The sequence below is a fragment of the Salvelinus fontinalis genome, chromosome 32 (assembly GCF_029448725.1).
Source record: "Salvelinus fontinalis isolate EN_2023a chromosome 32, ASM2944872v1, whole genome shotgun sequence".
NCBI classification, from domain to species: Eukaryota; Metazoa; Chordata; class Actinopteri; order Salmoniformes; family Salmonidae; genus Salvelinus; species Salvelinus fontinalis.
Genome location: NC_074696.1, coordinates 7,007,320 through 7,034,471, shown reverse-complemented (window position 1 = coordinate 7,034,471; position 27,152 = coordinate 7,007,320). Strand labels below are relative to the sequence as shown.

The 27,152-nt window shown below is 42.5% G+C and overlaps 2 protein-coding genes across 3 annotated transcripts in view; one reads left to right on the top strand and one right to left on the bottom strand.

Annotated features, from left to right (window-relative positions):
- Positions 1-14,055, bottom strand: part of LOC129830666 (stromal membrane-associated protein 2-like) — a 29,618-nt gene extending 15,563 nt beyond the window's left edge. For both annotated transcript variants that reach the window (XM_055893263.1, XM_055893264.1), the window contains exon 1: positions 13,267-14,055. In XM_055893263.1, the coding sequence (XP_055749238.1) occupies positions 13,267-13,372 (106 nt within the window). In that variant the 5' untranslated portion in view covers positions 13,373-14,055. The remainder of the gene's footprint in view (positions 1-13,266) is intronic.
- A 10,365-nt stretch (positions 14,056-24,420) lies between these two features.
- The window catches only part of LOC129830665 (acetylcholinesterase collagenic tail peptide-like), a 38,601-nt gene continuing 35,869 nt past the window's right edge, over positions 24,421-27,152 (top strand). The window contains exons 1-3 of the mRNA XM_055893262.1: positions 24,421-24,697; positions 26,107-26,209; positions 26,597-26,706. Of these exons, the coding sequence (XP_055749237.1) occupies positions 26,107-26,209; positions 26,597-26,706 (213 nt within the window). The 5' untranslated portion in view covers positions 24,421-24,697. The remainder of the gene's footprint in view (positions 24,698-26,106; positions 26,210-26,596; positions 26,707-27,152) is intronic.

Here is a 27,152-nt window from a genome sequence, read left to right as displayed (position 1 = left end):
ACATCTATTTATTTCCCGCTGCCCCTGTTTCGATACAGGTGCATGATAATGGTCCATTCTAAATCAAAACAAATTTCACACATGTATTATTTAGTATATCTAAAGACAAGATTAAATCAACGATAGTCTGCTGGGTGACAATATTAGCCTATCACTTGTGAATTATATATTATCACTTGTGGATGATGCCCAGTATAAGAAACAATGCCTTTTTTTCGCAACTTTTTCGAATCAGTCGCACACCTCATGTAGCCCAGCCCATAAGCCTATAGGTTTGTATCACAACTAAAGTGGCCAAAAACTTCTTAAAATTAAGCACATTAATCCACTTTATAAGGGGTATAGAGCCTAACTGGCATACATAAGCAGCACGTGAATTTCAAGTTTGGAAAAGATCATTTTCACCATAAATAATAAAAGCATAATTGCATTTGGGTCACTTTTGATAATGGTGTTTTCAGCTAATGGAACATTCACGCTTATAGCCCACTACCATGTGTGCATTGCTGCGCATAATAATGTGAAGAAATAGCATAATAGTTTATCAACATTTTAAACAAATGTTCTGATCTGTTGCGTCAGACACATTGCATACAATAGTTGTTTTGGGGCTAGTGGTTGTATTAATTATTATTAATTGATTTATTAATTATTAACTATCAAATCCCACAACTGTCCCAGACTATGTTCGGAATATTTATTTCTCGCACAGAATAGAATATGTACTATGGGGGATTGTAGATTGACATAGGCTAGTGCTTTTGCTGTTCGTTACTCATCTTGTTGACTGACAAAAAGCACATGTGGACTTTCTTCCGATATCTTCAATATGCACGTCGGAATTGGATAAGGACGTTACGCTGTTCCGTTCCCCGATGTGTCCGTCTTCACTTGTAGCCTGTGAGAAATACCTGATCACGCTGATGGAGACCCATGTGAGTGAGAGGTGCTTCGGAGCACTCAGCACTCAGGGAGAAGGGCACAATGGCCACTGCCTAGGGTGCATTACAGCCACATAAAGGGGGATAACGCCATGAAATTCGAGGCATTATCAAGTGCTTGTCAAATTGTGAATGAGAGACTAGTGTAGCCTGAACAGCCTGCACAAAAAAAAACAAAGCAGAGCTTATGCCTTTCGAGCATTCTTTTTTCAAATCATCATTAGTCTCATCATACAATGTATTAAAAATCTAAACATATAGACCAACGTTTGTCGAACAACTAAAGTTACATGAATAACTCTAAATGAAGCATATAGGAGTACCTGTTTCTTTGTTAACCGCTCAACACAAAATGGCCTCATGTGCGCACTCCCCCAAATCGTTTGAATAAAATATATTTCATTCAGCTTTGTTCAAATGTATTGTTTATACTATAAAATAACATAAAATAATGCCACGGAATTATCAGCTAAGCTTGTCTGCTAAATGAACTTGTGTAGTCCACAGCCATATGATATAGCCACATCAGGACCTGCTAAATGAACTTGTGTAGTCCACAGCCATATGATATAGCCACATCAGGACCTGCTAAATGAACTAGTGTAGCCCCACAGCCATATGACAAAGCCACATCAGGACCTGCTAAATGAACTAGTGTAGCCCCACAGCCATATGACATAGCCACATCAGGACCTAACATAAGGACAACTCAGAGTATGGTATTCTGTTCTTCTGAAAATAGACTACATTTCCTTCACATCGTGTTTCTTTAGACCTGTCCAAAATGAATCATGGATTCATTTGAAAGGTGTAGGCTACATTACATGGATCCAAAGGTCTGCATCAGTGTGGAAGCCAGGAGATGCTAAATATGTTGATGTTAATTAAAGGTCAATTACAGTGAGACCTATAGTTATTTGCTTGACAATCACAGGCTGACGAAAATGTTATGCCCGCCCGCAGCCCTAGCTATCGCTTTACATTATACCATATCTAAATAGCATCACATGCTAACTCATTACATTATACCATATCTAAATAGCATCACATGCTAACTCTTTATATTATACCATATCTAAATAGCATCACATGCTAACTCTTTACATTATACCATATCTAAATAGCATCACATGCTAACTCTTTACATTATACCATATCTAAATAGCATCACATGCTAACTCTTTACATTATACCATATCTAAATAGCATCACATGCTAACTCATTACATTACACCATATCTAAATAGCATCACATGCTAACTCTTTACATTATACCAAATCTAAATAGCATCACATGCTAACTCTTTACATTATACCATATCTAAATAGCATCACATGCTAACTCATTACATTATACCATATCTAAATAGCATCACATGCTAACACTTTACATTATACCATATCTAAATAGCATCACATGCTAACTCTTTACATTACACCATATCTAAATAGCATCACATGCTAACTCTTTACATTATATCATATCTTTATCTGTATCTAAATAGCATCACATGCTAACTCATTACATTATACCATATCTAAATAGCATCACATGCTAACTCTTTACATTATACCATATCTAAATAGCATCACATGCTAACTCTTTACATTATATCATATCTTCATCTGTATCTAAATAGCATCACATGCTAACTCATTACATTATACCTTATGTGACCGACAGCCTCGATTTGGTCTCATGTATAAAAATTGAAATTGTGCTTTATTTACATTAGATAAAAGCAGAGACACAGAGCTACAAAATGTTATATCATACACTGCATTAGAGGAACTATGGGAAAGTACTTCTGCTTTGAAAGTTGATCAACTTGTAAACTCGTTTTTGAGAAAATGGTCCTTGAATGTTCTGGGAAACCTACTGGAGAGCTCTTCTTTGTCTACACCCATTCAGCATCGTTCACACCCTCTTAAGCCTTAGCCCCACCCATCTCTTTAAGGATTCACATGCGAGGCCATGTACCAAACAACCAAAGATTTCAAGACTAAAAAGGCTAGTTTTTATTAGGTCTATCGACAGTTGTCGCAGTGACATCATGAACATTCTATTGTTGTCCGACATCAAGGATTCACATGTGAGGCCATGTGCTAAACACAGTGAGTAAGGTAGTGGATTCACATGTGAGGCCATGAGCTAGACAGAGTGAGTAAGGTAGTGGATTCACATGTGAGGCCATGTGCTAAACAGAGTGAGTAAAGTAAATTTCTCTACCATAGTCGTCTCCAACGTTGTTTTAGAGAATGTGTCAGTATGTCCAACAGGCCTCACCACCACATACCACGTGTAACCATTCCAGCCCAGGACCTCCACGTCTGGTTTCTTCACCTGCAGGACCGTCTGAGACCAGCGGCCCAGACAGCTGATGAAACTGAGGAGTATTTCTGTCTGTAATAAAGCCTTTTTTTGTGGGGAAAAACGTGTTCTGATTAGGTTGGCCTGGCTCCCCAGGGGGTTGGCCTGGCTCCCCAGTGGGTGGACCTGGCTCCCCAGTGGGTGGACCTGGCTCCCCAGTGGGTGGACCTGGCTCCCCAGCGGGTGGACCTGGCTCCCCAGCGGGTGGACCTGGCTCCCCAGCGGGTGGACCTGGCTCCCCAGCGGGTGGACCTGGCTCCCCAGCGGGTGGACCTGGCTCCCCAGCGGGTGGACCTGGCTCCCCAGCGGGTGGACCTCGCTCCCCAGTGGGTGGACCTGGCTCCCCAGTGGGTTGGGCTGGCTCCCCAGTGGGTGGACCTGGCTCCCCAGTGGGTGGACCTGGCACCCCAGTGGGTGGACCTGGCTCCCCAGTGGGTGGGCCTGGCTCCCCAGCGGGTGGACCTGGCTCCCCAGCGGGTGGCTGCGCACCTGCCCAGTCATGTGAAATACAAAGATATGGGCCTAATGAATTTATGTCAATTGACTGATTTCGTTATATGAACTGTAACTCAGTAAAATCATTTACATTGTTGTATGTTACATTTATATGTTTCGTTCAGTATAGGTTCAATGTTAGCTAGCTAGCTAACATTACACTATAACTGGAAATGTAAATGGCTTTCTGAGATACAAATAATATTACCACACAGATCATTTCACGTAACGTTATCTAGTGAATCAGCGCGCTAACGTTTGTTAGCTAGCTAACAGTAAACTTTAACTCGCAATGAAAATAACTTTCGGACAAAATTTGAAACGTGTAATATCTGATAATGTAGCTAGACTCGTTTACTCGTTTACCCGTTTACATTGGATGAAAGCTTCACGGCAGACTGGAATCACTTCAAATAAGTACGTCCGTCTGTGTCTTTTCCATTTGGTTTGTAGCTAGCTACAGCTTGTTTGGTCCGTTTGCGTCAAGACACTCAGGTTCACACTGACCGTGTGCAGAAAGTAGTCCATCACAACTTCTTCCCACTGATCTTTGTCGATAGCGCCTGCTATATTCAGGCCATGTTGTTGAGAGTAATGTGTGTGTGTGTGTGTGTGCTGTTCTCCGGTTTTCTCCCCTAGCGCTTAATCCTACACACGGGATAGCTAATTAAACTAGGCCGTGACACCGTCAGAGTCACACAACAAAGATATCCTACACACAGCAGGAAATGTGATCAGGATTACTAATAATCTGTAGAAAACAGAAGCAAAATGTCACTGTCTATATTTGTTCTATGCTCCTTATGTCAGCTCAACACACACCAACCGTACACACGTTTGTATAGTACAGGGGGACACACACACACAGAGTTTCAAATGCTTCAGGGCTTGTTCCCATTTCTGAGAGGGCTATGAGACTCATGGTACATTAAACACACACTTTAGGCCCAGTGGAGATGTTGCCATGGCTGTCATAAAGCCCCCGAGCCGAGAGAGTGAACGATGTAGCAATCCTTGCTTTGCTTCCTCTATCTGTTTGTTAATAGGGTTGTCTTCTCATTGCTTTGCTTCCTCTATCTGTTTGTTAATACTGTTGTCTCCTCATTGCTTTGCTTCCTCTATCTGTTTGTTAATAGTGTCGTCTTCTCATTGCTTTGCTTCCTCTCTCTGTTTGTTAATACTGTTGTCTTCTCCTTGCTTTGCTTCCTCTATCTGTTTGTTAATACTGTTGTCTTCTCATTACTTTGCTTCCTCTATCTGTTTGTTAATACTGTTGTCTTCTCATTGCTTTGCTTCCTCTCTCTGTTTGTTAATACTGTTGTCTTCTCATTGCTTTGCTTCCTCTATCTGTTTGTTAATACTGTTGTCTTCTCATTGCTTTGCTTCCTCTATCTGTTTGTTAATAGGGTTGTCTTCTCATTGCTTTGCTTCCTCTATCTGTTTGTTAATAGGGTTGTCTTCTCATTGCTTTGCTTCCTCTATCTGTTTGTTAATAGTGTCGTCTTCTCATTGCTTTGCTTCCTCTATCTGTTTGTTAATACTGTTGTCTTCTCATTGCTTTGCTTCCTCTATCTGTTTGTTAATACTGTTGTCTTCTCATTGCTTTGCTTCCTCTATCTGTTTGTTAATAGGGTTGTCTTCTCATTGCTTTGCTTCCTCTATCTGTTTGTTAATAGTGTCGTCTTCTCATTGCTTTGCTTCCTCTATCTGTTTGTTAATAGTGTCGTCTTCTCATTACTTTGCTTCCTCTATCTGTTTGTTAATAGTGTTGTCTTCTCATTGCTTTGCTTCCTCTATCTGTTTGTTAATACTGTTGTCTTCTCATTGCTTTGCTTCCTCTATCTGTTTGTTAATACTGTTGTCTTCTCATTGAATGTAACAATAACACAACAGTAAAAGTTTGATATGATAACTAGTGAGTGTCTTCAGAAAGTATCCCCTTAACTGATTCCCCATTCTGTTGATGTTACATCCTGATTTTACAACCCAAGACGGAACGTCGACGTTACAGAGATAACAAAGGTGGGGATCCTGGCGAGATGAAGGCGAAGGGAGAACCGGTCACCTTTTCCCTCCATTCGATTGGCCAATGTACAACCACTTGATAATACAATGGATGACCTCCGATTGCCGATTTGCTCCCAACGGGACACTCGTAACTGCATTAAAACTCTGCTTTTCTAAAACATGACTTTCGGACAAGATACCTCCATGGCTATCCAACTCGATGGACTCTCATTCAATGAGCGGACAGGACAGTGGACTCAGGGAAATTGAGAGGGGGTTTGCCTCTATATCAACAGCAAATGATGTGTTGACTTCGAGTGAAGTGTAAGTCTCGACCCATTATTCACCCATCTTGCAAAATACGTTTTTTGTCACGCCCTGATCTTCGAGAGCCTTTTTATTTCTCTATTTGGTTAGGTCGAGGTGTGACTTGGGTGGGCATTCTAGTTTTTCTATTTCTTTGTTGGCCGGGTATGGTTCCCAATCAGTGCCAGCTGTCTATCGTTGTCTCTGATTGGGGATCATACTTAGACAGCCTTTTTTCCACCTTTAGTTTGTGGGATCTTGTTTTTGTGTCGTGCCTGTGAGCACTCCAGTCGTTACGTCTCGTTTGCTGTTTATTGTTTTTGTTGTTGAGTTTCATTTTAATAAACATGTGGAACTCTATGCACGCTGCGCCTTGGTCCGCTCATTTCAACGAACGTGACATTTTTGGCTGTTATTTTGACTGTTGTATACATTCCACAAGACAAATAACAAGCTGGCACTTAACAAACTTAACACCACCAATTTGCCTTGATGACAGCTTTACACACGCTTCGCATTCTCTCAACCAGCTTCACCTGGAATGCTTATCCAACAGTCTTGAAGGAGGTCCCACATATGCTGAGCACTTGTTGGCTGCTTTTCCTTCACTCTGCGGTCCAAGTCATCCCAAACCATCTCAATTGCGTTGAGGTCGGGTGATTGTAGAGGCCAGGTCATCTGATGCAGCACTCCATCACTCTTCTTCTTGGTCAAATAGCCCTTACACAGCCTGGAGGTTTGTTTGGGGTCATTTTCCTGTTGAATTACAAATGATAGTCCCACTAAGCGCAAACCAGATGGGATGGCATATCGCTGCAGAATGCTGTGGCAGCCACACTGGTTAAAAATGTGACTTGAATTCTAATTAAATCACAGACAGTGTCACCAGCAAAGCACCCCCACACCATCACACCACCTCCTCCATGCGTCACGGTGGGAACCATATATGTGGAGATCATCCATTTAACTACTCTGCGTCTCACAAAGACACAGAGGTTGGAACCAAAAATCGCAAATATTGACTCATCAGACCAAAGCACAGATTTCCTCCAGTCTAATGTCCATTGCTCATGTTTCTTGGTCCAATCAAGTCTCTTTTTCTCATTGGTGTCCTTTAGTAGTGGTTTCTTTGCAGCAATTCGACCATGAAGGCCTGATTCACACAGTCTCCTCTGAACAGTTGAGATGTTGAGATGTGTCTGTTACTTGAACTGTTGAAAGCAGTATTTGTGCTGCAATTTGTGAGGCTGGTAACGCTAATGAACTTATCCTCTGCAGCAGAGGTAACTCTGGGTCTTCCTTTCCTGTGGCGGTCCTCAGTTTCATCATAGGGCTTGATGGTTTTTTTTGACTGCACTTGAAGAAACTTTAAAAGTTCTTGAAATTTTCCAGATTGACTGACCTTCATGTCTTAAAGTAATGATGGACGTTTCTCTTTGCTTATTTGAGCTGTTCTTGCCATAATATGGACTTGGTTTTTTACCAAATAGGGCTATCTTCTGTTTACCACCCCTACCTTGTCACAACACAACTGATTGTCTCACACGTATTATGGAAAGAAATTCCACAAATTAACTTTTAACAAGGCACACTTGTTAATTGAAATGCATTCCAGGTGACTACCTCATGAAGCTGGTTGAGAGAATACCAAGAGTGTGCAAAGCTGTCATCAAGGCAAAGGGTCGATACTTTGAAGAATCTCAAATATAAAATATATTTTGATTTGTTTAACACTTTTTTGGGTTACTACATGATTCCATATGTGTTATTTCATAGTGTTGATGTCTTCACTATTATTCTACAATGTAGAAAATAGTAAAAATAAAGAAAAACCCTGGAATGAGTGGGTGGGTCCAAACGTTTTGATTGGTACTGTACATCGGCGACGTTGTCACCACAGTGAAGGTTTGCTGCTTCCCAAATCAAAAGGACCGACCACTGAGGTTGGAGCTAAATTACAGGATAAGATAGGATACAGGATAGGATAGGATACAGGATAGGATACAGGATAGGATAGGATAGGATAGGATACAGGATAGGATAGGATACAGGATAGGATAGGATAGGATACAGGATAGGATACAGGATAGGATAGGATACAGGATAGGATAGGATACAGGATAGGATAGGATAGGATACAGGATAGGATAGGATACAGGATAGGATACAGGATAGGATAGGATACAGGATAGGATACAGGATAGGATAGGATACAGGATAGGATAGGATACAGGATAGGATAGGATACAGAATAGGATACAGGATAGGATAGGATACAGGATAGGATAGGATACAGGATAGGATACAGGATAGGATACAGGATAGGGCTACCACACACAGGGCATTCAGACAACCCTGAGGCTGCGACAAGAAGTACAACAAGTCCCGCTATGCAGAGTCATCAAACCAGCAAAAGGACAGTATAGGAACAAAGTGGAATCCTATTACACAGGCTTCCGAGGCCCGCTGCATGTGGCAGGGGCTACAGTCCATTACTGATTACTAAGGAAGACCCAGCCTGTGATCTGCCCAACGATGCCTCTTTACCAGACCAAACTAAATTTGTTATTTTTAATGCTAGCTTTGAAAATAACAACCCTGTGCTGTGTGTGAAGGCCCCCACTGACCCAGAGGACTGGGTGATTTCCCTCTCAGAGGCCGACGTGAGGAAGATCTTTCATCAGCGTAACACTAGCGAGGCCGCAGGGCCAGACGATGTTCCAGATTGCCTATTCAGAGCAGAACAGCTGGCAGGCTGTCATTTTCAACCTCTCTTTGTCCCAGTCTGTAATCCCTGCATGTTTTAAGATGTCCCACCCATTATTCCTGTCCCCAAGAACTCTAAGGCTTCATGCCACAATAACTACCGCCCTGTAGCACTCACATCTGTAATCAGGAAGTGAACATACCGCCCTGTAGCTCTCACCTCTGTAATCAGGAAGAGATAACTACCACCCTGTAGCACTCACCTCTGTAATCAGGAAGAGATGACTACCAACCTGTAGCACTCACATCTGTAATCAGGAAGAGATGACTACCACCCTGTAGCACTCACATCTGTAATCAGGAAGTGATAACTACCGACCTGTAGCACTCACATCTGTAATCAGGAAGAGATGACTACCACCCTGTAGCTCTCACATCTGTAATCAGGAAGTGATAACTACCACCCTGTAGCTCTCACATCTGTAATCAGGAAGAGATGACTACCACCCTGTAGCACTCACATCTGTAATCAGGAAGTGATAACTACCACCCTGTAGCTCTCACATCTGTAATCAGGAAGTGATAACTACCACCCTGTAGCACTCACATCTGTAATCAGGAAGTGATAACTACCACCCTGTAGCACTCACATCTGTAATCAGGAAGTGATAACTACCACCCTGTAGCACTCACATCTGTAATCAGGAAGTGATAACTACCACCCTGTAGCACTCACATCTGTAATCAGGAAGTGATAACTACCACCCTGTAGCACTCACATCTGTAATCAGGAAGTGATAACTACCACCCTGTAGCACTCACATCTGTAATCAGGAAGTGATAACTACCACCCTGTAGCACTCACATCTGTAATCAGGAAGTGATAACTACCACCCTCTAGCTCTCACATCTGTAATCAGGAAGAGATGACTACCACCCTGTAGCACTCACATCTGTAATCAGGAAGTGATAACTACCACCCTGTAGCTCTCACATCTGTAATCAGGAAGAGATGACTACCACCCTGTAGCTCTCACATCTGTAATCAGGAAGTGATAACTACCACCCTGTAGCACTCACATCTGTAATCAGGAAGTGATAACTACCACCCTGTAGCTCTCACATCTGTAATCAGGAAGAGATGACTACCACCCTGTAGCACTCACATCTGTAATCAGGAAGTGATAACTACCACCCTGTAGCTCTCACATCTGTAATCAGGAAGTGATAACTACCACCCTGTAGCACTCACATCTGTAATCAGGAAGTGATAACTACCACCCTGTAGCTCTCACATCTGTAATCAGGAAGAGATGACTACCACCCTGTAGCACTCACATCTGTAATCAGGAAGTGATAACTACCACCCTGTAGCTCTCACATCTGTAATCAGGAAGTGATAACTACCACCCTGTAGCACTCACATCTGTAATCAGGAAGTGATAACTACCACCCTGTAGCACTCACATCTGTAATCAGGAAGTGATAACTACCACCCTGTAGCACTCACATCTGTAATCAGGAAGAGATGACTACCAACCTGTAGCTCTCACATCTGTAATCAGGAAGTGCTTTGAGAGGCTGGTTGCGGCACACGTTAACTCCATCATCCCAGACACCCTAGACCCACTCTAATTTGCATACCACCTCAACAGGTTCATAGACGACACCAAATGTAACTGCTCTCCACACTGCCCTCACCCACCCAGACAAGAGGAATACCTATGTGAGAATGCTGTTCATTGACTAAAGCTCAGTGTTCAACAACACTGTCCCCCTCCAAGCTCGTCATCAAGCTAAGGACTCTGGGACTGAACACCTCCCTCTGCAACTGGTCCTGGACGTCCTGACGGGACAACCCCCGTCCACACGGGGTGTGTGCTTAGTCCCCTCCTGTGACCCTTGTTCACCGTGTCCTGGCACGACTCCAACACCATCATGAAGTTTGCGGACGACACGACGGTGGTACAGCTTCCATCCCCAAGCTATGCGACTGCTAAATAGCTAACTAAATAGCTAACTAAATAGCTAACTAAATAGCTAACTAAATAGCTAACTAAATGGCTAACTAAATGGCTAACTAAATAGCTAACTAAATGGCTAACTAAATGGCTAACTTAATAGCTAACTAAATAGCTAACTAAATAGCTAACTAAATAGCTAACTTAATAGCTAACTAAATAGCTAACTAAATAGCTAACTAAATAGCTAACTAAATAGCTAACTAAATAGCTAACTTAATAGCTAACTTAATAGCTAACTAAATAGCTAACTTAATAGCTAACTAAATAGCTAACTAAATAGCTAACTAAATAGCTAACTAAATAGCTAACTAAATAGCTAACTAAATAGCTAACTAAATAGCTAACTAAATAGCTAACAAATGGATACACTGACTATCTGATTTTACCGTTGTATTTGTTATTTTTTGCCCACACATTGTATATTGACTCTGCACACACTCACATACATTCATCATATACGCTGCTGCTACTCTGTTAATCATATATCCTGATGCCTAGATACTTTACCCCTATACATATCTACTTCCATCACTCCACTATTCCTGCACATTGTTAATGTGGTACTGGAACTGACCCTGTATATAGTATGGTATTAACTGACCCTGTATATAGTATGGTATTAACTGACCCTGTATATAGTATGGTATTAACTGACCCTGTATATAGTATGGTATTAACTGACCCTGTGTATAGTATGGTATTAACGGACCCTGTATATAGTATGGTATTAACCGACCCTGTATATAGTATGGTATTAACTGACCCTGTATATAGTATGGTATTAACTGACCCTGTATATAGTATGGTATTAACTGACCCTGTATATAGTATGGTATTAACTGACCCTGTATATAGTGTGGTATTATCTGACCCTGTATATAGTGTGGTATTATCTGACCCTGTATATAGTATGGTACTAACTGACCCTGTATATAGTATGGTATTAACTGACCCTGTATATAGTATGGTATTAACTGACCCTGTATATAGTATGGTATTAACTGACCCTGTATATAGTATGGTATTAACGGACCCTGTATATAGTATGGTATTAACCGACCCTGTATATAGTATGGTATTAACTGACCCTGTATATAGTATGGTATTAACTGACCCTGTATATAGTATGGTATTAACTGACCCTGTATATAGTATGGTATTAACTGACCCTGTATATAGTGTGGTATTATCTGACCCTGTATATAGTGTGGTATTATCTGACCCTGTGTATAGTATGGTACTAACTGACCCTGTATATAGTATGGTATTAACTGACCCTGTATATAGTATGGTGTTAACTGACCCTGTATATAGTATGGTATTAACTGACCCTGTATATAGTATGGTATTAACTGACCCTGTATATAGTATGGTATTAAACTGACCCTGTATATAGTATGGTATTAAACTGACCTTGTATATAGTATGGTATTAAACTGACCCTGTATATAGTATGGTATTAAACTGACCTTGTATATAGTATGGTATTAAACTGACCCTGTATATAGTATGGTATTAACTGACCCTGTATATAGTATGGTACTAACTGACCCTGTATATAGTATGGTATTAACTGACCCTGTATATAGTATGGTATTGACTACTGACTACTTATTTCTTGTGATTTATATGTGGTGTATTTTTGTTTGATCAAGTTATTGTAAATGCTACATTAATATAGATTACTGCATTGGTGGGTTTAGAGCTTGCAAGAATGCAAATTCACCGCACTTGCGCACTTGACATAAAAACTTTAAAACACACACACACACACTGTTCTTCCCATGCACCCGCTCTAGGGGCTCAACCTAGAACAGTTTGTACAGAAAGAGAGAGAGCGAGAGAGAGAGAGAGAGAGAGAGAGAGAGAGAGAGAGAGAGAGAGAGAGAGAGAGAGAGAGAGAGAGAGAGAGAGAGAGAGAGAGAGAGAGAGAGAGAGAGAGAGAGAGAGAGAGAGAGAGAGAGAGGGAGAGAGAGAGAGAGACAGACGACACCATTCAAGTCAATGCAGGCGTCTTTGTATTAGCTGTCTGTACAACGACATTCATATAACAACCTTCAAAGTACACACATCCTATTATGCAGTCGATCGTGTTCACTGGGTAAGACCCGGAAAGGTTCTTGGAAACCGACAGAACGGAGTTTGACTCATAGGTTCCCGGTCAGTCGTGTCCACCCCCGTACCCAGCGTTTTGGATTGACATATGACTGACTGTAATCTATAGTCTCTGCCCATAACACTTAGTTATGACATATGGCTGGCTGTAACAGCCTATAGTCTCTGCCCATAACACTTAGTTATGACATATGACTGGCTATTTAGCCTATAGTCTGTGGCCATAACACTTAGTATAACACTTAGTTATGACATATGGCTGGCTGTAACAGCCTATAGTCAATGTTACTATTTGACTTACCTTTGGATTCACAATCCGCGCAGAATTTGTTCTCCTCGAGTGATAGTAGCGATGTAAGGACAGCTTGATATCTGTCAATGTCTTTCACCGATTTACCGGTCAGCATCCTCACTCTCTTTCTCTGTGCTGCCTCTAACACCTTTCCGACACCCGTCGCTGTCGTCCTAATATCAAGATACTAGTAGATGGAATAGCCTAATTCAGATAAGCTCCGTTGTTAGAATAAAAACCAGACCCCAGGAAAATGAAATTCAGAACAAGCTATGCAGCGCCCGTCCTCGTTATCCTCTTCAAAAGAAGGAAGTGATTAGTTTTTCACGCACGTTAAGGAACAATCCCTCAAGTCGAAGCTACGAGTAGCCAGTTAGCTTGCAGCAATGCATGAGTACTGGGGCTGGCAATACAGGATATAACCTATTTGCACTCGTATTCTTTTGTCGAAAAATGTCTGTTTGGAAGTCAAATATCCCAACAAATTAGAATATTTTCTGTCGCCCTCTTGTGTAAAATTATAGCGCAGCAAACGATTTAGCTACGCGAATTTTACACGCATCAGTGTCAACTACTCTCTCGTCTCTTTATTGTGCCAACAAGAAAAGGCAATAAGTAATTTAAGAAAAGAAATACAAAAATATGGTTAAACAAATAATAATAGACCAATACGGAAAAAATACTATGTTGACAGTGGTATGTTGAAAATATTAGGCTGTAGAGAGAAACCTTTTCTACCTGTTTCAGCAAAAGTGGGTTGGTAAATACTCAGTAGGGTCTCTACTAACCAGTTCTACTAACCAGTTATGCGTAGTTCTGGGGGAGTGTGTCGTACATATCCAGCAAGACTTCCTGCCCCCCCCCCCCCCCCAACCCCAAATCAAATCAAACTGTATTTGCCAAATGCACTGAATAAGTGTAGACTTTACCGTGAAATGCTTACTTATAAGACCTTAACCAACAGTGCAGTTCAAGAAGAAGAAAATATTTACCAGGTAAGCTCAAATAAAAAGTAACACAATGAGAATAACAATAAGGACGGGGCACCGGTACCGAGTCAGTGTGGAGGGGTACAGGTTAGTTGAGGTAATCTGTACATGTACTGGAGGCTATATACAGGGGGCACCAGTACCGAGTCAGTGTGGAGGGGTACAGGTTAGTTGAGGTAATCTGTACATGTACTGGAGGCTATATACAGGGGGCACCGGTACCGAGTCAGTGTGGAGGGGTACAGGTTAGTTGAGGTAATCTGTACATGTACTGGAGGCTATATACAGGGGGCACCAGTACCGAGTCAGTGTGGAGGGGTACAGGTTAGTTGAGGTAATCTGTACATGTACTGGAGGCTATATACAGGGGGCACCGGTACCGAGTCAGTGTGGAGGGGTACAGGTTAGTTGAGGTAATCTGTACATGTACTGGAGGCTATATACAGGGGGCACCAGTACCGAGTCAGTGTGGAGGGGTACAGGTTAGTTGAGGTAATCTGTACATGTACTGGAGGCTATATACAGGGGGTACCGGTACCGAGTCAGTGTGCAGGGGTACAGGTTAGTTGAGGTAATCTGTACATGTACTGGAGGTGGGGGGGGTCAAATGTAAATTGTTCGGTGCCGATTTTTAGGAATGTAGAAGCTGTTGAGGAGCCTTTTGGTCCTAGACTTGGCGCACCGGTGCCACTTTCCGAGTGGTAGCAGAGAAAACAGTCTATGACTTGGGTGACTGGAGTCTCTGACAATTTTATGGGCTTTCCTCTGACACCGCCTATTTTATAGGTCCTGGATGGCAGGAAGCTTGGCCCCAGTGATGTACTGGGCTGTTCACACTACCTTCTGTAGCGCCTTACGGTCAGATGCCGAGCAGTTGCCATACCAGGTGGTGATGCAACCGGTCAGGATGCTCTCGATGGTGCAGCTGTAGAACCTTTTGAGGATCTGGGGACCCATGCCAAAATGTTCAGTCTCCTGAGGGGGAAAAGGTTTTGTTGTGCACTCTTCACGACTGTCTTGGTATGTTTGGACCATGATAGTTCGTTGGTGATGTGGACACCAAGTAACTTGAAACTCTCGACCCACTCCACTACAGCCCCGTCGATGTTAATGGGGGCCTGTTCAAATGCAATACACTGTAATATACTGTACATGGGATACATAGAAAACCTTTATACCTACCTGACTCCCCCCCCCCCCCCCCTCCCAAAATGACACATGTTTGGTTAGTAGAGACCCTACTGAATATTTTCCAATCCACTTTAGCCGAGACAGGTAGCATATACCGTGTATTGCTTTGCAGTGAATTGAGTGGGTGCAGGAAGGACTCGCCAGTACCCTGTGTTAAACCTGTTGCCCCACACAATATACCTATTTAAGTTTCACAGGCTCTATTGAGTAATTCCAATAACATATATTTGTATTTTATTAAAAGTGTATTTCTTTAAAATAAAAAATATTTGCCTACACAATAGCTTTCAACATAACAGTACGTTAAAAAAAAGCCATATTTCAACCTATGTGTTGTGATAATTGCGTTGTTTGCTCTGTAACCTGTTAGTTCATATCCCTCGACACTGTGATATGTCGGACTAAAAAGGCTGAGACAATAAGAAGACCGTGGCAGAATAAATTCAACCACACCTTTGTTTCATTACGAAACCAGAGAGCAACATTTGTCCAGTGAAGTCTATAAAATATAGTGCATGTAATGAAGCGTTACATAAACTACAGCATGGTCAAGCAAGGTCATGTTTCTGACTACTAAAAAAACAATGATCTAGAACCACGGAGAGTTAGCGCAAAGTCACAAAGAAAACAGGAGCTGCCTCCACTATTCCAGCACCGTTTACACTTCATCAAATCACCTCTGCTTAGTCTAATACCAAAAACGATGAAGTCCAATCAACGTAAACTAAATATGATGTGGCTGTCCATGGTACTGATGTGTGTGTGTGTGTGTGTGTGTGTGTGTGTGTGTGTGTGTGTGTGTGTGTGTGTGTGTGTGTGTGTGTGTGTGTGTGTGTGTGTGTGTGTGTGTGTGTGTGTGTGTGTGTGTGTGTGTGTGTGTGTGTGTGTGCGCGTGCGTGCGTGCGTGTGTGTAGAAAAAATATGTTGACTCAAACTCCAATCCTCCTGACTAAACCGTCTCCGATCCTGTCATACTGTACACACTCTCAGTTTGTTGTCCTAGGCTACAGTCTGGCTAAAATACATGCTCGCTAGCCTAACTTCCTTTCAGGGGCAACAATGTGCCAGGCCAGCTAGTTAACGTTAGCCTTCTACAACTAGCTACATATTGAACTTCCATCCTTTCAGGGGCACAACAGTATAGGAATAATTGTTTGTATCAGAATCAACGTTATAATCATTGGCCAGTACGGCAAATTAGGTCAAACCTACTAGTCCAAACGGTGCCCACAAACTGTTAGGGCTGACATAAAGCTGTCCCAACAGCAAGGTCCCAACAGCAGAGTCCCAACAGCAGAGTCCCAACACCTTACCACTGCTAAACCTGGCTATCAGTGGAGCCTTGCCTGGCAGCGAAACAGTTAATTCAGCCTCATTTGCTGCCTTTTAAAAAAACATAGCTGATATGGCTGACTTGCTTAAACAAATGTGGTGTCTACTGACAATTGAGATGTACAAACTATGGCATAAGGGGATGACAAGCGGATAAGAGGCAATCCACAATTTTGATTAAGACATTAATGAGCGAGCTAGGACGGACGTAGTCAATATAACTATTTGTTCAGCAATTTTGAAATGTACAGCGTCAGAATTCAGAACATTTAGCGTTCTTACAGTATTCTGTACACCAAGTCAGAACCGTAGGATAAATAAAGGGGGCATAAAAGCAGACAATGAAAGCTCTTACATTATTCAATGATTACATGTCTCTAAAACAGGCTACATGTGCACCACCAAGTCAGAAGAGTAGGCAAAATTATGAAGGGAAAATTTACCACATTTTTAGGGTGAGGCACATGGGCTACTAACAGCCTACTACACAACATACACTTAGTATTACTTTCTTAGCTTCAGTATACTTATCTCCCTGGCATGTTATATCATTTATGCAGCAGCATGCAAGACATTTTTGGACTCACCTTGTTGTGCTGTGCTCACTTGAACAGGAAGGTGGCGCGGCGGACCTTCGTGGGCAAATTTTGTCATCAAACTTCGTCATCAAAGTCTTTAATTCTCTGGATTTACGGTGCTTTCACAGACAACTGGGAACTCTGAAAAAAAACAAGGTTGAATCATGATGACGTCATTGATCTTCAGGTCAGAGCTCTAGAAAGAGGCCCGAGTTCCCGACTTGGAATTCCGAGTGGGATGATTGTTCAGAATGTATTTTCCCAGTCGGAGCTCATTTCTTCCCAGAGTTCCAAATTGTTTTGAACTCACTGAATTCTGAGATTTCCCAGTTTCCAGTTGTTTTGAGCACGGTAGAAGTCATGCTGGATTGACAGCATGGCCAATGTTGAATGTTTATCACTTTAAGCTTGGAAAAGAGACCCTTAAACCCAGACTTGGACCACACACCCACTCCACTGAATAGCAGGCTAGTGATTGCTTTGCAACGCTTGAAGTTTGCCACTGATTCCTTCCAACCCACTCATTGTTGAATTTGCCGATTTCCAACTTGTTGTGTAATGTTTATGTCCAATGCCGATGAGCACCGATACGTTTTATCTATAATTTCTCTTCATTATTTCTCTTCATATGACAAGGATTGGAAAGGATTCGCCAGTAGATTGTCGACTTGATTCTTGATGATGACTGCTAGCTTGCTAGCTAAGATTTTTAAAGTGTGATGTTGAGATGTTCATTCTAATCAAAGCTACTGTAGATATAATAACGTGATTTGACGTCTTCTTGGATGGGTGACGTAGTGTCCCCATGAGTGACAGAACACCGAGCCAATCACGGCGCAACTAGAGAGCATTAACCAACCCCTACGCTCTGTATTTTCTGCTGGCTGCCCCACCACCACAGAAAGCACTGAGCTAGGCTGAAACACCTGCATTGTGGTCAGTCATGAGAAGTGACATTATACGGTTGCCTAGGACTACATGTACTAGTGTCACGAACCGTCTCGAAGACCGTAACAAAAACGGAGACAACGTGGAGATAAGGAATAACAAAATATATTTATTAACTAAGGTAAACAATATACAAATAAACAATAGTGTGTCTGCATGGAGAGTCTCCCAATGAATGTGGAAGAGGTCTATTTATCCTGGGACACACCCGGGCCCAGGTGTTTCCCATGTCGCTGACGACCCTCCCGGCTCCGCCCACCAGCATCCTAATAAGGAAACAAGAGCAAAGAGAGAGAATACGGCAGACAGAGTGGGAGGGTTGTCACACTAGTGACAGCATCCCTGTGTGCGTTCTACTAACGTCAGGAGAGAAACACAAACTAACACCCTGGAAGAGAGCTAGCTTCAGCCATAGACTTAGATAGACAGCGTATCATTGTCTATCTGTCACATTATGGCGTCTGTGAGAGCATAGGCAGAGCCGGTGAGGCTATCTCCATTTTGAGGTTGTCAATTTTCTTCTTCTACTACTTCTGAGTTGGTAAACAAACAGAAAGGGTGCACACTGACCCCTAGAGGGTGTTGTCTGAACAGGTATCAAGCCAAGGTTGATGATTTACTGCCACCTGCAGTTATGGAATGTTTTATAATGAACAATTCATTGGCTGATCCCTCCTGATGCCTTGGATGGAATTATGTGATCCTTCCTTTAATTTTTATATATATATATATTTTTACTCCCTTTTTCTCCCAAATTTTGTGATATCCAATTGCGATCCAATTACAATCTTGTCTCATCGCTGCAACTCCCCAACGGGATCGGCTGAGGCGAAGGTTGAGTTATGCGTCCTCCAAAACATGACCCGCCAAACCACACTTCTTAACACCCGCCTGCTTAACCCAGAAGCCAGCTGCACCAATGTGTCGGAGGAAACACTGTTCAACTGACGACCGAGGTCAGCCTGCAGGCGCCCGGCCCGCCACAAGGAGTCACTAGAGAGCGATGGTCCAAGTAAAGCCCCCCCCCCCAGACCAAACCCTCCCCTAACCCAGACGACACTGGGCCAATTGGGCGCCGCCCTATGGGACTCCCGGTCACAGCTGGTTGTGACACAAGCCTGGGATCGAACCTGGGTCTTAGACCGCTGCGCCACTAGGGAGGCTCCTATGTGATCCTTCCTTAACCCATAGGAAGTCCCACCCAGTTGGTGAAAGTCCTCAATGGGGCTCCCCATGCTAAAACTGTTTTTTGGGCACGGGAGTCCTCTATCTATCTCTATGGGTCACCTGACACGGCCGCTGTTGTGTGCCTCTGAATGTCAGATCGCAGGGTTTGCTTTCACAGCTGTCCGTGCTGCTGAGTGTGCATCTCAGCCCTTAGGCTTAGCCAGTGTTTCAAACCTGTCCTTGGGGACGCCCAGATGTTTCACAATGTTGTTGTAGCCCTGAACTACATCTATAGCTCACCTGATTCTCCTAGTCAAGAGCTTGATGATTAGTTGAATCAGGGTGTGTGTTAGTTAAACTACATGGAATGGTTAAACTATGTGGAATGGAGTCCCTCGAGGACTTGCCATACCAGGCAGTGATTCAACCCGGTCAGGATGCTCTCGATGGTGCAGCTGTAGAACCTTTTGAGGATCTGGGGCCCCATGCCAAATCTTTTCAGTCTCCTGAGGGGGAAAAGGTTTTGTTGTGCCCTCTTCACGACTGTCTTGGTATGTTTGGACCATGATAGTTCGTTGGTGATGTGGACACCAAGTAACTTGAAACTCTCGACCCACTCCACTACAGCCCCGTCGATGTTAATGGGGGCCTGTTCAAATGCAATACACTGTAATATACTGTACATGGGATACATAGAAAACCTTTATAGGAGGTTTGAAAACCCACTGGGCTAGATAAAGGAAACTTCCCCTAGAAATGGTTAGAGAGTAGCCTGCTGTTAGAAGTAAAGCCTTCCTTTATCATATACAACAACCCTTTTGCACAATTATGAGTGAGAAGAAATGAACAGGCCAAACACTATAGAGCAACTCTCTGCGTCAAAGTGTCCTTCCCATTGACACATAGCCACTGGGCACAAACGTCAGTTCCAACATTTAGTTCTAATTTAAATTTGGTTGAGTTGTCAACTAACATGACTTCAACGTGAAATCAACAACAAAATGTCACCATGTCATTGAATTTAAGGTTGAAAGATTATGTTGATTCAACGTCCTCACATCATTTTGTTTTTGTTTGTTGAAATGACGTGGAAACAATGTTGATTTAACCAGTTTTTGCCCAGTGGGTAGGGTCTCTCCTAAATGCTGATATCATGGGTCTCTCCTAAATGCTGATATCATGGGTCTCTCCTAAATGCTGATATCATGGGTCTCCCCTAAATGCTGATATCATGGGTCTCTCCTAAATGCTGATATCATGGGTCTCTCCTAAATGCTGATATCATGGGTCTCTCCTAAATGCTGATATCATGGGTCTCCCCTAAATGCTGATATCATGGGTCTCCCCTAAATGCTGATATCATGGGTCTCCCCTAAATGCTGATATCATGGGTCTCTCCTAAATGCTGATATCATGGGTCTCCCCTAAATGCTGATATCATGGGTCTCTCCTAAATGCTGATATCATGGGTCTCTCCTAAATGCTGATATCATGGGTCTCTCCTAAATGCTGATATCATGGGTCTCTCCTAAATGCTGATATCATGGGTCTCCCCTAAATGCTGATATCATGGGTGTCCCCTAAATGCTGATATCATGGGTCTCTCCTAAATGCTGATATCATGGGTCTCTCCTAAATGCTGATATCATGGGTCTCTCCTAAATGCTGATATCATGGGTCTCTCCTAAATGCTGATATCATGGGTCTCTCCTAAATGCTGATATCATGGGTCTCTCCTAAATGCTGATATCATGGGTCTCCCCTAAATGCTGATATCATGGGTCTCCCCTAAATGCTGATATCATGGGTCTCTCCTAAATGCTGATATCATGGGTCTCTCCTAAATGCTGATATCATGGGTCTCTCCTAAATGCTGATATCATGGGTCTCTCCTAAATGCTGATATCATGGGTCTCTCCTAAATGCTGATATCATGGGTCTCTCCTAAATGCTGATATCATGGGTCTCTACTAAATGCTGATATCATGGGTCTCTCCTAAATGCTGATATCATGGGTCTCTACTAAATGCTGATATCATGGGTCTCTCCTAAATGCTGATATCATGGGTCTCTCCTAAATGCTGATATCATGGGTCTCTCCTAAATGCTGATATCATGGGTCTCTACTAAATGCTGATATCATGGGTCTCTCCTAAATGCTGATATCATGGGTCTCTCCTAAATGCTGATATCATGGGTCTCTCCTAAATGCTGATATCATGAGTCTCTCCTAAATGCTGATATCATGGGTCTCTCCTAAATGCTGATATCATGAGTCTCTCCTAAATGCTGATATCATGGGTCTCTCCTAAATGCCGATATCATGAGTCTCTCCAAAATGCTGATATCATGAGTCTCTCCTAAATGCTGATATCATGAGTCACCCCTAAATGCTGATATCATGGGTCTCTCCTAAATGCTGAAATCATGAGTCTCTCCTAAATGCTGATATCATGAGTCTCTCCTAAATGCTGATATCATGGGTGTCCCCTAAATGCTGAAATCATGAGTCTCTCCTGAATGCTTATATCATGGGTAAATTCATGAAACTGTAGTGGCACGAGGGGTATAAGTTAAAAAAGCTGTTATAGCAGCGATGGGAGATTCAGCACCACAGCACAGTGGACAGCAGCAGAATCTGAATCCCAATTTCAGCACCACAGCACAGTGGACAGCAGCAGAATCTGAATCCCAACTTCAGCACCACAGCACAGTGGACAGCGACCATCTGGACCTATTTGCTTCCTTTCATACACTATCTGTGAAAAGGACGTATCACTAATTTCATTTTTACATTTGAGTAATTGAACAGATCCACTCTTATCTAGAGCGATTTACAGTGAGAGCATTCATCTTAATATAGCTGGGTAAGACAACCACATATCAATGTCATAACCTAGTGAGTAAATATTGGACTCAATAAAGCCTCTGTCAGTAGTCAATAGTCAGTAGTCAGTAGTCAATAGTCAGTAGTCAATAGTCAGTAGTCAATAGTCAGTAGTCAATAGTCAGTAGTCAATAGTCAGTAGTCAGTAGTCAATAGTATGTAGTCCATAGTCGGTAGTCAATAGTCAATAGTCCGTAGTCAGTAGTCAATAGTCTGTAGTCCGTAGTCTGTAGTCAATAGTCAATAGTTGGTAGTTAGTAGTCGGTAGTCAGTAGTCCGTAGTCGGTAGTCAGTAGTCCATAGTCAGTAGTCCGCAGTCGGTAGTCAGTAGTCGGTAGTTAATAGTCAGTAGTCCGTAATTAGTAGTCAGTAGTCAACAGTCAGTAGTCAACAGTCAGTAGTCAACAGTCAGTAGTAAAAAGTCAGTAGTCAGTAGTAAACAGTCAGTAGTCAGTAGACAACAGTCAGTAGTCAACAGTCAGTAGTCAGTAGTCAACAGTCAGTAGTCAACAGTCAGTAGTCAACAGTCAATAGTCAGTAGTCAGTAGTAAACAGTCAGTAGTCAACAGTCAGTAGTCAGTAGTCAACAGTCAGTAGTCAACAGTCAATAGTCGGTAGTCAGTAGTAAACAGTCAGTAGTCAGTAGTAAACAGTCAGTAGTAAAAAGTCAGTAGTCAGTAGTCAATAGTCAGTAGTCAATAGTCGATTGGGGTAGTCAGTAGTCAATGGTCAATAATCAGTAGTCAGTAGTCAACAGCCAGTAGTCAACAGTCAGTAGTCAGTAGTCAGTAGCCAGTAGTAGTCGGTAGTCAGTAGTCAGTAGTAGTCAATAGTAGTCAGTAGTCAGTAGACAGTAGACAGTAAACAGTACTCAGTAGTAGTCAGTAGTCAGTAGTTGGTAGTCAGTAGTAGTAAACAGTAGTCAGTAGTCAACAGTCAGTAGTCAATAGTAGTCAGTAGTATGTAGTCCGTAGTCAGTAGTCAACAGTCAGTAGTCGGTAGTCAGTAGTAGTCAATAGTAGTCAGTAGACAGTAGTAGTCAATAGTAGTCAGTAGACAGTAGTCAACAGTCAATAGTCAGTATTAGTCAGTAGTAGTCAATAGTAGTCAGTAGTCAGTAGTCGACAGTCAGTAGTCAGTAGTCGGTAGTAGTCAATAGTAGTCAGTAGTCAGTAGACAGTAGTCAGTAGGAGTCAATAGTAGTCGGTAGTCAGTAGACAGTAGTCAGTAGTAGTCAGTGGTCAGTAGTCAGTAGTGGTCAGTAGTCAGTAGTAGTCAGTAGTTAATAGTCAGTAGTCAGTAGTCAATAGTCCGTAGTTCGTAGTCAATAGTCTGTAGTCCGTAGTCAATAGTCAATAGTCGGTAGTTAGTAGTCAGTAGTTAGTAGTCGGTAATCAGTAGTCAGTAGACAGTAGTCAATAGTAGTCAGTAGTCAGTAGTCAGTAGTAGTCAATAGTAGTCAGTAGTCAGTAGTAGTCAGTAGTAGTCAGTAGTCAGTAGTAGTCAGTAGTAGTCAGTAGTCAGTAGTCAGTAGTCAGAAGTAGTCAATAGTAGTCAGTAGTAGTCAATAGTAGTCAGTAGTCAGTAGTAGTCAGTAGTCAGTAGTAGTCAGTAGTAGTCAGTAGTCAGTAGTAGTCAGTAGTAGTCAGTAGTCAGAAGTAGTCAATAGTAGTCAGTAGTAGTCAATAGTAGTCAGTAGTCAATAGTAGTCAGTAGTCAGTAGTAGTCAGTAGTAGTCAGTAGTCAGAAGTAGTCAATAGTAGTCAGTAGTCAGTAGTAGTCAGTAGTCAGAAGTAGTCAATAGTAGTCAGTAGTAGTCAATAGTAGTCAGTAGACAGTAGTCAGTAGTCAGTAGACAGTGGACAGTAGTCAGTAATCAGTAGTCAGTAGTCAGTAGTCGTCAATAGTAGTTAGTAGTCAGTGCTAGTGAGAAAAGACAAGTGGTAGTTAGTGCAGGAAAGACAAGGGTATTAGTTGTTTTGTTTTTTGTTTTATTCATGATAATTCCACTAGGTGGCAGTGTGGCTGTTAAATATTGGGCATCTATCGCACTGTGTTTTTAGGATATGCTGCATTCCCACCGGCAGATTTCATATGCACAGAAATGTGCAGAGTTGTGCCTTGCCTCCAGCCACTGGCAGCCACACTGTCACGCCAAATAAAAGGTCCCTCCCTTTAATTTAACTGTGATGTTATTGGCCCCTGAAAGGATACATTAAGCTTAAAGGAAGGAGAGGGATAGGGAGAGAGAATATGAGGAAATAATCGCACTACTTGAAGAGCTTTTATTAAGAGACTCTGCAACCAAAAGATCTCCAGGAGTGTATGGTATACAGAATACCCTCAAGGTAAGCACTGTTACACTGCTGTTTCTTATCTATGTGTATGCATTACATTACACAATGCAGGTGTTGCATTACAAAATGCAGGTGTTGCAGGTGTTGAGACTGAAACACAAAACAAGACGTTTTGATATCAGCAGAAAGACACGCTCCAAGAGGTAACCGGTGCTGCGTCCTAGCCAGAGAAAATGTTTTGGGAACATTTAGATGAGAAGAATACAGTTAGAACAGGTTGGGTTTTAAATTATGTTTCCATTACTGCAATGTAATGATTCAACAGTGACAGGGGAGGAGAGAGAGAGAGAGAGAGAGAGAGAGAGAGAGAGAGAGAGAGAGAGAGAGAGAGAGAGAGAGAGAGAGAGAGAGAGAGAGAGAGAGAGAGAGAGAGAGAGAGAGAGAGAGAGAGAGAGAGAGAGAGAGAGAGAGAGAGAGAGAGAGAGAGAGAGAGAGAGAGAGGTGGAAGGGAGAGATGACAGGGGAGGGAAGAGAGAGAGAGAGGTGGAACAAAGTCATTTAAATCCACCTCTTTCGGTCTGAATGAACATGTTACTATTTTTGTTTTCTGCCATAGTAAAAGAGAGAGAGAGTAGAGAGATAGGAGCGAGAAGGATTCTAATTCTGGTGCACTTGGCGCAGCTGAGGGTGTCTGCAAGTAACCGGTGACGACACAACCGTGGTCCTATTGAGCTTTACCCGGTGTCTGAGTGTGTGTCTGTGTGTGTGTGTCTGTGTGTGTGTGTGTGTGTGTGTGTGTGTGTGTGTGTGTGTGTGTGTGTGTGTGTGTGTGTGTGTGTGTGTGTGTGTGTGTGTGTGTGTGTGTGTGTGTGTGTGTGTGTGTGCGTGTGCGTGTGCGTGTGCGTGTGTTCAGTGCTGTAAAGTAACTAAGTAAAAAATTATTTGAATACTTTTGGGGATACCTGTACTTTATTTACTATTTATATTTTTGACAACTTTTACTTCACTACATTCCTAAATAAAATAATGTACTTTTTACTTCCATACATTTTCCCTGATACCCAAAAGTACTCGTTACATTTCCATTGCTCAGGCAGGACAGCAAATATGGTCCAATTCAAGCGCCTAATAACATAACACGTTGTCATTCCTAGGACTCACTGAACACAAATGCTGCGTTTGTAAATGACGTCTGAGTGTTGGAGCCCCTGGCTGTCCGTACATACAAAATTATGTCTTCTGCTTTGCTTAATATACGGAATTTGATATAGAGTATTTACTTTCACTTTTAAACTTTGACTAAAGTCTGACAGTAGTTGTTCCATGACTGTACTTAAGTACATTAAAAACCTGACACTTTGACTAACGTCTGACAGTTGAGTAGTTGTTCCACGACTGTACTTAAGTCCATTAAAAACCTGACCCTGTTTAAAGTCTGACAGTAGTTGTTGCACCAACAGATGGAGATGGTCTGGATAGTTCTGTGTCTTCAGCTCCTCCTCTGCCAGACATGGGCCCTGTCTTCATACCATCACTTAGACCGTATGCTCAATGCTCAAACAGGTAAGACTGCAGAGTGTGTGTGTGTGTGTGTGTGTGTGTGTGTGTGTGTGTGTGTGTGTGTGTGTGTGTGTGTGTGTGTGTGTGTGTGTGTGTGTGTGTGTGTGTGTGTGTGTGTGTGTGTGTGTGTGTGTGTGTGTGTGTGTGTCTGAGGAGTTGTCACTCTGACTGTTGTTACGTAACTCAAGGACGCGCACACACACACACACACACACACACACACACACACACACACACACACACACACACACACACACACACACACACACACACACACACACACACACACACACACACACACACACCCTTCACTTATCCAGCATGTGTTTGGAGTTTTATTGATTTCTCTTAAATGGCTGTCTGTCATTGGTTCTGCCATGTGTCTGTCAGCTCTCAGGTCCTTGGATGAGCCAATGAGGATTGACCCCTGCTGTCTTCTGGCCCCTCCCCCACCCCCACTCTTCCCTCCACCCTCCCTGCTCTGGAAACAAGGGACTACGGTGAGGTTAAACACACACACACAGTTCAATGTAACATCGATAGGTTTAGGCTGCTAGATGATACTCTAATGTTCCCTGTACCCATCATGAGGTTGATACAACCTAGCCTATGAATGAAAGTTTACACTGTAGGTGCACACAGGTGGAGAGACACATTTGAGGTGACAGACAGTGACAGATGGTCAGACAGTGGTATTCAATACTGCCTTGCACACTCTTGCCTGCATCTAGCTGTAATCATCAGTCCAAAAGTTGCAAACGAGAGTTTCTATTGGACAAATTCAGGTATGTTTATCCCCGTTTTGTTCCCGTTTGCGAAACGTTTTTCAACAGAATCGGCAGACTTCAATGTACAACACATCAGCTGTATGTGACCAGGGGAAAAAACCGTGGCAAGCCAAACCGCTACACACAGCCTACATCGTTGTCACCATATTAGCTAAAGT